The sequence below is a fragment of the Macrobrachium nipponense genome, chromosome 37 (genome assembly GCF_015104395.2).
Source record: "Macrobrachium nipponense isolate FS-2020 chromosome 37, ASM1510439v2, whole genome shotgun sequence".
NCBI lineage: Eukaryota > Metazoa > Arthropoda > Malacostraca > Decapoda > Palaemonidae > Macrobrachium > Macrobrachium nipponense.
Genome location: NC_061097.1, coordinates 38,455,167 through 38,469,465, shown reverse-complemented (window position 1 = coordinate 38,469,465; position 14,299 = coordinate 38,455,167). Strand labels below are relative to the sequence as shown.

General features: G+C 44.7%; 1 protein-coding gene across 6 annotated transcripts in view; it reads left to right on the top strand.

Moving 5' to 3' along the window:
* The window catches only part of LOC135209158 (F-box/WD repeat-containing protein 5-like), a 79,285-nt gene that overhangs the window by 13,844 nt on the left and 51,142 nt on the right, over window positions 1–14,299 (top strand). For all 6 annotated transcript variants that reach the window (XM_064241824.1, XM_064241821.1, XM_064241823.1 and 3 more), the window contains exons 4-6: window positions 23–180; window positions 602–779; window positions 2,082–2,191. In XM_064241824.1, coding sequence (XP_064097894.1) covers window positions 23–180; window positions 602–779; window positions 2,082–2,191 — 446 coding nt within the window. The remainder of the gene's footprint in view (window positions 1–22; window positions 181–601; window positions 780–2,081; window positions 2,192–14,299) is intronic.

Here is a 14,299-nt window from a genome sequence, read left to right as displayed (position 1 = left end):
AACTGGGTCTCTTAACCAACAGGTGCTGTGTCTTGGCGTGCAGAATATGAACGTTTAGTTGAAGAGACACCTGTAGTTTTAATGCAGGAGATATCAGAACACAATCACCAAGTTCTTCATGTGTCATTTTCGCATAAAGGGGACGTATTTGCCACTTCTTCCAAGGATGGATATATCATTGTAAGTTGCTGTGTTTAGTAAGGAGAATATTTTTTATATCTTTGCTTTCAAATAAAATTATGTAAAAGTAGGGAGAGCATTTGAAGTTTTCATCTTTGTTGTAGCTCAAGCTATGATTAGATTAAAACAATGAGTAGGCATAACTTGAATTTCATTTGGTTCAAAAATTTTAAAGAAATTGTGAATAACAAGAGAAGTTGCACTTATCCTGATAAAGGTGTTTCATATGTAGCATAAGAATATTATTTTTCATAATGAAAAAAGTCTGATTTATGGGTTCAACAGCCATGTTTCGTGGATGTTATTTTTATGATGTACTTAACTGACCGAAGAGTACAGTCTAACATTTTGTCGGTCCAAACAGTGATTCTCCAATAGAATTAGTATATATTGTTCTCCTCCGGTATCTCTTACTCTTCAGGTATGGACCAGCACACACCCAGCCGAAGTCAAATACTATAGGGATATGAAACTACATTCTTGGAAATACACTCAATTTTCACAGTTTAACAGTTCAGACACTTTGCTGTTGGTGTCAGGTGTTCATTTCGGAAACTACAACAGCACATCTGGAGAAATAGCAGTCTTCAATCTAGAAAGTTAGTAGTTTAATTTTTTTGCATGCTTTCAATACTTAAGCCCATGAAATTCTTTTGAGAAAATCATATTTTCTTCTTTGCTGTACTTGAATGAGATATGCAGAATGTCTGAAAATAAGGCAAAACTGCAGCATAGTATTTCAGTAGTCTTCATTTCTCAAAGGAAGTCAAACAATAGTAGTAGAAGTATTGGCTTAGAATTGGATACACTTTGATGCTTAGCCCCCATCTGCATTGCTTTATGCCCTTCACCTCTTGCGCAATTTCTTGAACTTACATTGTTCCTTTCTTTGGTTCTCCTGAATGATCATTTCTGTTGGACGAGCCACGTGAAAGTCTAGAAATGGGATGAAATGGTCATGTTAAATTGGTCGCATTCCTAACTCATATATTTAGTCTGAACAGGTCTTTGCAATGATCATTGCAAAGACCTGTTTGTATTGTTGACAGTATAGCACTTACTCATATCTTTCATGGAGGAATTGAAATATTATTATGGCAAAGTTACATATCTATGCTCAGTTTTTTCCATCTGTCCACCCGCCTGTGGTGTTTGCGTATGGTAACACTGCGTCCCGGGCTTTAGATAGTTACATTCAACAATAATAACAATATCCTATTTTGAATATTAACGATGTAATTCGCATACAGTAAATTATTAAAACACTTTTCAGTTGCAAATGTACAACCAGATGTCCTTTTATTTACCTAAAACTTGTACATAGCGTAACTATCTAAAGCCCGTGACGCAGTGTTACCATACGCAAACACCACAGGCGGGTGGACAGATGGAAAAATACCAAGTATGTATAGTCATTTATTGTAGATCAAGAATGGTATAGGTGAATTTCTCTCTCTCTCTCTCTCTCTCTCTCTCTCTCTCTCTCTCTCTCTCTCTCTCTCTCTCTCTCTCTCTCTCTCTCTCACACACAATAAACACAAAGCTTTCAACTTAAATACTACATTCTCTCTCTCACTCTCTCTCTCTACTATCTTCACTGTCAAAATGAAAAAAGTTATGTATTAACACTCTCTCTCTCTCTCTCTCTCTCTCTCTCTCTCTCTCTCTCTCTCCTCTCTCTCTCTCTCGTCTCTATCCTCACTCTCAAAATAAAAGATCTATTCACTCTCTCTTCTCTTCCTCTCTCTCTCTCTCTCTCTCTCTCTCTCTCTCTCTCTGTAAAGGCAAATAGCCCTTTAAAAGTCAAGAACTGACTCTGTGATTTGAGTGACCTACTCTTAATATTAATCAAGTATTTTTTATGTTTGAAATGACTGAATTTCATGCTCTCATTTCCACAGAGGACTTTCAGCTGCAATGCCGCGTACTCAACAAGCCGTACGATATTTTTGGTACTTGGTACAATGATCAATATTTAATCTCTGGTGACCTTCATTGGCTAGCACACCTGGTAAGATGTGTTGGTTTTTACTTCTCTTTTTTGTTCATGAAACTTACCTGTCAGATATATATATAGCTGTATTTTTCCGAATCCGACAGAAATTTAAACACTTACGACACACGCAGTGGGAGTCAGGTGGTTAGTACCCATTCCCGCCGCTGGGAGGCGGGTATCAGGAATCATTCCCATTTTCTATTCATAATTTTTCTGTCGCCGGTGCTGAAAACACCTGTTTTCAGTACCTCCGTCTTAGGATTTTGGAAACTTCATTGCCGCTAAGTATCCTAATTGTCTTTTGATTTATTTACTTGGATTTGTGGCTAGGCATACGCTATCTTAAATTGATTTGAATTTGATTCATTTTTGCATAAAATATCTGAATCTAGTTAGGCTAGTTTCAGACGGGGTTGTCTGCAAAGATAGGGTGTGGCTACCGAAAGCTTCGGTAGATTCGCACTTGGTATGTACGAGGGGTATGGGTCTTGCTTCTTTGTTGAGATTTTGTCTATTCCGTAAGGAAGACGTATGATTCGTATGTACGCAATTAATCAGTAAACATGTCTAATTCCGTAAGGAAGACGTATGATTCGTATGTACGCAATTAATCAGTAACAAAAGTCAGGGTAGTGAACCTGCTAACCTTCCTGTAGACTTTATTTTGCATAACCCTGTAGTATGGCCTACGGGCTATGTATATGTCTACGAGAGATGCTCGCTCTCCTTCATTGCTGTGAAGTGCTACTTCTGTAATTGTTACTCCTAACCCTGCAGTGTTGCCTTCGGGCCCTAAGCAGTGTCTGTAGAGAAATTGCCCTTTCTCTGATACTCCTTCGATTCGTAACTTAGAATCGAAAGTGCTTGCTTTAGAGTAAAAGTGAAGTGCAGAGTGCAGTGATACCCCTTGTGTAGTGGAGGGTGCGTCAGATCGGCCTCGTTTTCGCCTCTAGGCCGGGATCTCTGCTTGACTCCCCAGAACCAGGGAGAGAGCATGTCGAAAGCCGAAGGAGGGTTACGAGGAACCCCCACCGATCTGGCGTGCCTTCGGCAGTTTCTGATGAAAATCCCCAGACTGCCTAAGTGCGTGCACGTGCACGAATCCTGAAGGATTGCTTCTCGTCCTCCGAAGAAGTCCTCCCCGCGCAGGGGTTGGAGCTTTCGGATGGACTCGCGCCCTCTAAATAGAAGCTTTATAGAAGAGGACGCTTCACGTCTCTCTCTCTCTCTCGTTATGCGTTTCAGTGAGAAGTAAAAAGGCGAACGTCGCCTGAACTCATGTCGTCTTTCCACCGAGAAATACGTAAAAGAAGTTCCATAGTAGCAGTAAGCTTTTGAGAGCGGACGCCCAAGCCAGGGGCGGGGCGCGCGGGTGCACGCCAAGCGCGCGCGCAGTGGACGCCGAGCGTGCGCGCCAGTGGGAACGCCCCGAGCGCGCTCCAGTGGACGCCGAGCGCGCTCCAGTGGGACGCCGAGCGCGCTCCAGTGACTCCGAGCGCGCTCCAGTGACGCCGAGCGTGCACCAGCGCACGCCAGTGTGTCCCCGCCGGCTGACGTTTCTGTTGAACTCTTCAAGCTCTTGTTTTCAGATTTGGGCTTAAAGAATTTTTAACCTCTACCTTCGATGATACCTTCTACCTCACCTGCAAAGAATGTGAAGTAGGCAGTGCTTCGGAGTAAGCTTAAAGTGAACAGACAACTTCTTCTTCGAAACCCAGCAAGACATCGGGTTTCGTGAATTCAAGAGGTCTCTGTCAATTAATATTGCGTTTCGCATAGGTGGATGGAGTTAAGGAAAGCTCAAGGGAAATTCTCGTTTGCTCTACCGCAAGCTTTGCCATTCTGCCAATAAATTTAAGTTGCCACTACCGCAGTCAAGACTTTGCGATAAGGCAGTTACGGGTTATAAAGGCTCGATTTCCTGCACGTCAGGACTCTCGGCAACGTTCAGTAGGATTCTTGCAAAGGCACTCATCAAAGTACGCTCTTCAGGAAAGCGCAAGACAGGACTAGGACGCCTTTGCCATACTGCCAATAAATTTTAAGCTTTAGCAGGCATTAGTTGTGATACGGGAGAGGAAGCTGGTTGGAGAGTTTCTTCCTCTTCAGGATAATTTTGCCAGCTTTTTAGCCCATCTGAAAGGGCTTTTCAGATGATAGATTTTGTTAGTTCCTAGTCGGGACTACGCTGCCGAATTGAACATCGTCGTTCTACCTGACGTAAGCCCAGTCTCTTAACAGATTTTGCCCCTTCCTCGTTTGAGACGGGAATCGGAAAATAAAATGCTCGACTTCCTGGATTACGTTTTGTCAATTCAGTGACTTTCCCCCATTGACAATATACTATCGTTTTGTCAAGTAAGTGGGTATCCCCCCTCATTGACAAAAATATCTCTTTGTCCCGTAATGGGTTAGTTCTCATGACAAACATCTCATTAACTTGATATTGCGTAGCGAATAAGCTCTTATTGACAAGATTCGGAAGAGCTCTCATTCGTCATTCGCAGACTCGTACAAAAGAAATAGACTTGTAGACTACGTTCAATGAACCCTTATGTTCCAATAACATAAGAAGCTTGAGCTGATGCTGATCAGATTCTCCTAAGTTTTGTTCATGAAACTTGCCTGTCAGATATGTATGTAGCTGTATTTCCGAATTCAGCTATATATATGTCTGCCAGGTAAGTATGAACAAACTTTATTGTGATATAATTTCATATTTTGCCTTGCGTTATTTTATTTCTGGTTGGTTCAAGTCATATACGCTTGCTGTAGTTACCTCTTCGGATGGCAACCGAGAGGTCTATGGTCCATTTTTAAGGACATTTAATCGTTACTCCCTGCAGCCTTCCAGGAGTTTCCGATTTATCTTTTACCGTTGTATGGTAGTGTTCTGACGACACAAACGCATCTATATATTTAGCGTTTTCTGTTTCGCTTAAATATACCAGCTTGAGAGTCTCTTTATGCTAAAAATAACGGACCTTTTTCTTCATAGAATAGGGTAGCTGGCAACCCAGGCATAAAGTTAAGAGACGACTATGACGGACGATCGTAAGCTGCTGCTGTCACTGTCTTCTCCTCCAGTCCAAACGAGCCAGTACCAACTCGTTCGCTGTCATGCGCGGTAGGTTAAGTCTCTCTCTCCTGCGGGATTGACTGACTAACCGTATCTCTGTGCTGGCAGTTACGTCTCTCTCTCTCCTGCGGGATTGACTGACGAACTGTATCTCTGCCCTACAATCACGGACTTTAGCCTAAGATTGAGGGGATTTCTTACATGAATGAATAAACATTGCATTTATTTGCCTTAATATGTTCTACAGAGATATCTTACTCCTTTCGGTGTCTCGTTACCGCACGGTATAGGACTACGAGTCTACCACAACATTGCACTATTATATGCTCTCTTGCTTAGGCAAAGCGCAGCCTTATTAGGGAAGTAAACATACTGTGAGGGAATGGATGAGCTTGCTGGGGACCATTTCCTTCCTAAAGAAGTTTGTTTCCCTGAATAGACTGCAATTCAGACCTCTACAGTTTTTTCCTACCGGGAAACTGAAATTTTATTAAAGATCTAGGAATGATTCTGAACATCTCTCGGTGCGTTAAGTATCTCTTGAGGTGATAGAAAGAAGGTGCCGGACATCTGGAGAGGGTTTCAGATGTCCTGGATCATAATCTGAAAGAAGTGGAAGCAATTCAGTCGTCCCTCCAGTCCTCGAAACGAGTTTTTGGAACCATGGTCCATATCAACTCTGATCTTCCACAGCTCTCTCATATCTTAGGAAGTATCTTCTCTCGGTCCCGGTTCGGATTTACGAGAAAGAGCCTATTATAACAACAGGCGTAGAAATGGAACGATCCTCTAGAGTCTAGAGGTTCGTTACAGGATTGCAAAAGTCCGTTCGAATCGTCTCGATCGAAGGCAGCAACTACTGACTTCCGAGTGGAAATCTTTCTTTAGAAGTATGTTTGAGAGTTGTGGAGACTTTAGGGACGTCCTTTCATTCATCTCTTCGCTAGGTTGAGGACGAAGAGGCTTCTTCTTCTCTGCTCCCTTATTCTCGATCCGGAAGCGGTAACATTAAACGCCATCCTTATGATATTGAACGGGGATGGATGTTTAGTCTCTTTTCCCCTTTTTCAATCGCTTAGGGAAATGTAATAAGATGATTTATATCATCACAGGGAGCGACAATGACGCTAATCGCCCCATGTTGGCCTTCAAGACCCTAGATTCACAGAGGTCACGTCCTTCCAAGGACCTTTTCCGAGAGAGTCGGTCTCCTTTAACACGAAAGGTACCTATAACCTCTCCGCTCTGAGTCTGACTACGTTCAGACTATCGAGATGTTGACAGCATAAGATTGCAGTCTTCCCTTTCCGTTGAAGAATGGGATAAGCTGGCAGTCACAACTATTAAAGAATACGCAAATATGTTGTTGACGGCCTTTGGGCTCAGAGATTTGCTTCTGTCAAACAACAAAGCCCTTCACGATCTTTGAGTTCTGTGAAATCTCGAAACTCGCTCACCATCTACTTTTTGTCTCACCTGTTTTCTCGGAGTCAGACACTCGTGCGAGATCAGGAGACATATAGTAGCCCTGAGTTTCTTGTTGACGAAGTCGGTTGCGTTTATACACCCCCGATGATCGTTTAACATGAGACCAGGTTGACTGTCAGGCATTCGTCCTTCGGGACTGAATGCGCCTTTTTGCTCCTCGCTCCTTTCTCCTGGCACCAGAAGCTCGAGTCAGGAGTGGCTCAGGAGTTGATTCGCTAACGACGTTGGGTTGCGTGATACACCCCCCAAGGTTTGCTTAGCTTGAATCGCCCAGGCAGTCCAGACATCATCCTTCAGCGAAGAATAGTGCCTTATGGTCTTCAGGGTACAGCCTTGCTGTCCTTGATTCGTCTGACTGGTCAACTGGTCGGTCACCTGACGTTAGTACAGACGGACTGACTGTGCATAGTCCAGATCGAAGCTTTCAAGATGGAACTTAGACATAGTCTGAAGTTCTTGATGTCAAAGCATTCGAACATCTCCTACCTGTTAACTTCTTGCATGTGATCAGGAAGGCATTTTTCTAACCACCCTAGATACGACAAAGAGGGTCAAGTGAGATTTTAAGCCATCGTCACAAGTTTTGCTTTAGAGACAAGGCGTGTGCTCTCTAAGCTTTTCGTTATGGCCTAAGAATGGAAACCCGTTTTGTCCTTGGGCCGGAGCTTGGAAGCAAGGATGGCACAAGTTAGGGGGCAGGAGCCAGAGAGAGTCCTGTGCCCTGTCAGGTCTCTCAAGTTTTATCTACATAAAACTCAAGAAAGTCGAAGTCGTACGGACATCTGCAGTGTTCTGAAAAGACCAGACTTGCCCATATCGAAGAACACCCCTGGCTTTATTGTTAAGGAGGATCTCTTTCAAAAAAGCTCCTTCTTTGTGTTGCACAAAGATTTGAAATCTTTTGATTTGAATGCTCACGACGGTGAGGGCGCGGCCCTCGGAAGCATTTTCAACAGAGCATGGCACTCAGCAACATCCTGAGTACCATGTTTTAGCGAAGCAACTCTGTGTTCAATTCACACTCCCTGCGAGATGTGAAGATGGCATATGAGATCTGCTGCTCGCTAGGGCCATACGTGTCTGCAGACACAATCTTGGGGGCAAGAAGTACCACTCATCCTATCCTGTAGAAAATGGTTAGGAAGAGCTCTTAATTTAGTAGTTGAGTCGCCGACAACGGTGACTTCTTAACTCTTAAGCCTTAGTTAACACACCTTAACTTTGGCTAGGTGGGTCAGGTGATGATATATATTTTTATATATATTTATTTATTTTACTTCTTAGCCCTCATGGTATGGTCAATATGGTCTAGTCACGTCGTGGTCTCGCCCCTGTTGACAGATCATCTGGCGTGCACCAGCTATATAGGTCTCTACCTCGCTGGCAACTCTAGTAGCACAAGCAGACTTACGCGGCAGTAACCACGAAGTCAGCTATGCTAACAGGTAAGGAATCAAGATATCAATTATCTGCATATATATGTTTCCTAAAATCTTCTATTCTGTCTACTCCCACCACCAAAGGTGGGATTCAGCTATATATATATCTGACAGGTAAGTTTCATGAACAAAATGATATTGTAATGATACAATTAAGTTTGTTCATACTTACCTGGCAGATATATATAATCAAGTACCCACCCACCTCCCCTCAGGAGACAGTGGAAATAAAAATTATGAATAGAAAATGGGAATGATTCCTGATACCCGCCTCCCAGCGGCGGGAATGGGTACTAACCACCTGACTCCCACTGCGTGTCTCGTAAGTGTTTAAATTTCTGTCGGATTCGGAAAAATACAGCTATATATATATCTGCCAGGTAAGTATGAACAAACTTAATTGTATCATTACAATATCATTTTTTTTCTTTCTTTCTTTTTTAAGAATAGCTAGACATGCCATTTTTTAAAAAAAAAAAAGGCAAGAATTTTTTTCATCTTTTAAGTGACTTTTGAAATTGTCATTGATTCAGATTTTTTTTATCGAGTATTATATTTTCTTAACAGGTTCACATTCCCTTATCCGAAATCCTTGGCATCAGCTGTGTTTTGGTATTTTTATTTTTTGGGATTTCAAAATGAAGGTTGCTCGGTAAATACAGTTACATTTCATTAGCAACAAAGCAGCATCAAAAGGAACTATAATTTGCGTGTATATGTACTTGTGCATTATCCAATTTTGTGTACCAAGCAGTCCATAAAATTTTGTCACAAAACATGATTTCATCACATATATTTATGTATAGTGTGAGATGGTTTTTCAGTCGATTACACGAGGCTATGTGCAAGTTTCTTGTTCCATATTGTATATCAAGTTAGCTTATAACTAATTAATAGGTTTGAAGCAAAAAATTTTTGGGTTAAATGCAAGACTTTATTCCTTAGATTAAACATAAATTTTCATACATTCAACTTACCTGTCAGGATATACATAGCTATCGACTCCGTCGTTCCCGACAGAATTTCAAATTTCGCGGCACTCGCTACAGGTAGGTCAGGTGATCTACCGCCCTGCTCTGGGTGGCAGGGCTAGGAACTATTCCCGTTTTAATAATCATAATCTCTCTGTCGCCGGCTGTATCAACATTGTTGTTACTTCCTCCTGACTAGATTTCGTTTTTTCGCAAGCTTTTGATCATCTCTCGCTGATATTTGGTGACGTACTTGGATCGTTGTTTGGCATTCGCTATCGTGGACTGTTTTTTGGACTTGGTTTTTGGAATTTGTGAATATGTCTGATTCTAGTGTTAGTTTCAGAGTGTGTGTGAATGAGGGCTGTAAGGTGAGGATTCCGAAAGCTTCGTAGATCCTCACACTAGTTTGTAGGGGTGTAGAATGGTTAAATGTTCGATTGAGAATACGTGTAATGAGTGTGAGAATCTGAGTGCACAAGAGTGGAAGAATCTAACTTCTTACTTGAAGAAGTTAGAGAGAGATAGAGAGAGGAACGGCTTATAAACCCGCAGAATGTCTGCCTCTCATGATTTACTGTCTAGCTCTGTAGCTTCTTCCTATGATGATAATAACCATTCTGTTTCAGCCCGTTCACAACTTGCTAATCCCTCTAGTTCTGCTTCGAAATAGCAGAACTTAGAGCTTCCCTTCAGAAAATGCAGGAAAAAGTCGCAGCATTGGAAGGTAAGGAAAGTGAGTGCAGTGATATTAGTGTCCCCAGTGTAGTGGAGGGGGCGTCTGGTCGTCTCTGCGACGCTCCCAGGCCTAGACCTCTTCCAAGCTCCCTGGCCCGGAGGAGAAGGAAAGTCGAAAGCCGTACGGGGGTTGTGGAGAATCCCCAACGATCAGGCGTCCCTTCGGCAGAATCGATCGTATCGACTGCCAAGGACCGCTATAAAGAAAGCATCCTTAGAGAGTGCTTTTCGTCGTCGAGTTCGCCTTCGCCGAGAAGAGGATGGAGGAGTCGAATCTTTCCCGTCCTTTGCCAAGAAGGAGGGTAAGAAAGAGCATGAGCTCAATTCGAGTCCAGTCCCGAGCGCTTCTCAGAAGGAGGAGCGCCTTCGGTAATAAAGAGGGCGAGAATACAGTCAGACTCTGGGTCTGGAAGAGATCCTAGAGCGCCTTCCAGATCTCCCTCTCCTAATGCGGAAGATTCCTCAACCAAGAAAATTTTGAAGAATATGCAAGAGCAATTAGCCTTGTTAGTAGGAACTCGTGATAAGGAGCCTACTCGTAAGAAGGATGATAGGCTTCCTATTAAAAGATCTAAATACCTATCTCCTGCCAGGCGCGACGCATCCTTCAGGGGAGTTGTCGCACAGGCGGCCATCTCTGGGGGGGGGCGGTGCGCTAGACAGGAGAGAGGTAAGAAAGGAAGCTACTCCTGTCAAGAGTAGGGCGCCAACCAGAAGCCAGACTCCGAGTAGGCGCAAGAGCCAGTACAAGATTCAAGATCTTCAATCAAGCGCCAAGAGTTAGCTGAAGAGGAAGATCCTGTTAGAAGTAGAGCACTTGTGAGACGGAAAGCGCCTACTAAACATCAGACGCATGCTAAGGATCAGGAGTATTCGGAACGACGTACTCCTACAAGACACCAGGAGTTTGTCGTCGGGCCTAGATACTCCTCCCAGGCGCCAGGATGTATTCTGAACTAAATACTCCTCCCAGGCGCCAGGAGTATTCGAAGCTTATACTCCTCACAGGCGCCAGGAGTACTCTCACTTAATCTCCTACCACACGCCAGGAGTATTCTGAACAAAATGCGCCCTACTAAAAGCCAGGAGTATAGGGCGCTTTGCGCCTGCCAGGCGCCAGGAGTATTCCAGGCGCGTTACTCCTCCCAGGCGCCAGGAGTATTCCGAAGCTTATACTCCTCCCAGGCGCCAGGAGTATTCGGAACTTAATACTCCTACCACGCGCCAGGAGTATTCTGAACAAAATGCGCCTGATAAAAAGCCAGGAGTATTCGATTTTTGCCTGCTTGCGCCTGCCAGGCGCCAGGAGTATTCCAGGCGCGCTACTCCTTCCAGGCGCCAGGAGTATTCGAAGCTTATACTCCTCCCAGGGCGCCAGGATGTACTCGGAACTTAATACTCCTACAACGCGCCAGGAGGATTCTAAACAAATGCGCCTACTGAAAGCCAGGAGTATTCGAGGCGCTTTGCGCCTGCCAGGCGCCAGGAGTATTCCAAGCACGTTACTCCTCCCAGGCGAGATACTCCTACTGTACACCAGGCGCATTCCTCGTATGAAGAGCCTGACACTCGTAAGAGAGTGAAGAAGAGTCAGTAGAAAGAAGAGAGCCTTCTCCTTCGAGCCTATCAACCCAGAAGATGCCTCGGAGGACGAAATGAAGGAAGGATCTTCTAATTATAAAGTTCTTTCGTCCCTTCTGTTGGAGGAATATGGAGACTCTTTGACGCCAGCTGCTCCCCCTTCGCCACGATCGCAGTTTTCAAGCACGAAAACACTCAAGTCTTCCTCTTTCCTTAAAATGAAGCCTGCCATTTCTATGAGGAGAGCTCTACAATCTCTTGACTCCTGGTTCAAGAAGAAGAAGGAGTTAGGAAGGACGGTCTTTTGTATGCCTCCCGCTAAACTTACAGGGAGGAGAGGAATTTGGTACGAAACGGGAGAGGATATGGGATTATCTCTGTCCGTTTCAGCTGAGTCAGACTTCTCGAGTTTGGTGGATTCGTCGAGAAGGCACGCCTTGAATGCAGCGAAGGTTACATGGGGGCTTTCGGAAACGGACCACCTCATCAAGGGACTTTTTCATACTTTAGAAGTTTTTAACTTCTTAGATTGGTCCCTTGGGTTCTGGCCAAGAAATCTCAAGAAAATGAACAACTCGACCCAGAAACCCTGAATTGCATCCTCGCCTGCATTGATAAGGCTGTTCAGGATGGATCGGCTGAGGTATGCTCTCTATATGGTGCAGGAGTTTTAAAGAAAAGGGCGGTGCACAGTGCTTTCCTCACGAAGGCCGTCTCTCATTCACAGAGAGCCGCCTTATTGTTTGCGCCTCTCTCTGAAAACCTTTTTCCCGCGCAGTTGGTGAAGGACATCGCGCATTCTCTGACGGAAAAGGCCACCCAGGATCTCCTTAAACAATCCTCAAGGAAGAATAGGCCTGTGGCTAGTGAGGAAAAGAAAGTGGCTCGCCCAGCTCAGAAACAGCCCTTTCGAGGAGGTCTTCCAACTAGACCGATCGCCAGAAGGAAGTCAACCGATAAGAGGGGCAGGTCTTCCTTCCGTTCCTTTAAGAAAGGGAAGTGAAAATTCTGTCCTCCAGACACCCGTAGGAGCCAGGCTACATTATTTTGCGAAAGCCTGGGAAGACATAGGAGCCAACACTTGGACGATGTCGATTATCAAGAAGGGGTATCGCATCCCATTCAAGGACATTCCTCCCTTGACAACATCTCCGAGGGAATTGTCCGCCAGATACAGGGACCCTATTCTGAGGGATACTCTTCGTCAGATGGTGGAACAGATGTGGGACAAAAGAGCAATAGAACTTGTGCTGGATTGCAACTCCCCGGGGTTTTACAATCGCTTGTTTCTTGTAACAAAAGCCTCGGGGGGATGGAGACCGGTACTGGAAGTAAGTGCGCTGAACAAATTCGTCGAACAAACACGTTTCAGCATGGAAAAACGTCTGCCTCAGTCCTTGCAGCACTGCGGCAAGGGGATTGGATGGTGTCCCTAGACCTTCAGGACGCATACTTTCCACATCCGATCCACCATTCGTCGAGGAAGTACCTTCGATTTATGTTCGAAGGAAGAAATTATCAGTTCAGGGCCCTGTGTTTCGGCCTGTCCACGGCTCCTCAAGTCTTCACAGACGTATGAAAAATGTAGCAAGGCACTTCATTTGAAAGGGATAAAATGTCTCCCTGTACCTGGACGACTGGCTCATCAGAGCCAGTCTCAAAAGCAGTGTTTGGAGGACCTGCGACAACACTGGAATTGACAAAGTCTTTGGGATTGATCGTGAACCTCGAGAAGTCTCAGATGATCCCCAGCCAGAACGTGGTTTATCTGGGGATTCAGATGGATTCTCGGGGTTTTCGAGTTTTTCCATCTCAAGAGAGAATAAAGAAAGGCTGTGCCACAGTATCGAACTTTCTAGGGAAGGAGCGCACTTCAGCGAGGGCAATGGCTGAGCCTTCTGGGAACCTTTCCTCGCTCGAACAGTTCTTTCTCCTAGGAAGATTACATCTTTCGACCGCTTCAGTTCTTCCTAAGAAGAAGTTGGAGTTGGAAGACAGGTCAGCTCTCGGACACGTTTCCAATCTCGGAAGAGATAAAACATCATTTGAAGTGGTGGTTGGTTCCATTAAAGGAAAACAAAGGAGTGTCCCTGCAAGTACGGAACCCAAGCCTGACATTGTTTTCAGACGCCTCGGAGGCGGGCTGGGTGCAACATTGGGACCCGGCCCAGAAGTGTCAGGCACCTGGTCGGCAGAACAGGTGTCATGGCACATAAATTGCAAAGAGCTCTTAGCCGATTTCACCTGGCGCTAAAGAGCTTCGAACACTTAGTAAGAGGCAAAGTCGTGCAGATAAAAGTTCAGACAATACGACAGCTCTGGCTTATGTCAAGAAGCAAGGAGGGACGCACTCTTTTGCGCTGTACGAGCTGGCACGGGATCTACTGATTTGAGGGCGAACCAAAGGAAGGTAATTCTCCTAACAAGGTTTGTTCAAGGGGAGAGGAATGTGAGAGCGGACAGATTGAGCAGGAGATTCCAGGTCCTTCCCACAGAATGGGACACTCCACTCAGAAGTCTGTCAGAGCCTTTGGCTCCTTTGGGGGAAGCCTCAAATAGATCTTTTCGCCACATTCCTCTCCAAACGGATAGATACATTTTGCTTGCCCTGGTGGAGGATACCCCGGGCTTAAATGCAAGCAGACGCCTTTCTCCTCCTGAGATGGTCAGGAATAGACGTTTACGCTTTTCCCCCGTTCAAGATACTGGGGAAGTAGTCAGAAAATTCGTGGCATCCGAAGGAACCAAGATGACTCTGATCGCTCCGTATTGGCCAGCTCAAATTTTGGTTCCACAGAATGGTGATGAACTGGACAGGGGTACCTTC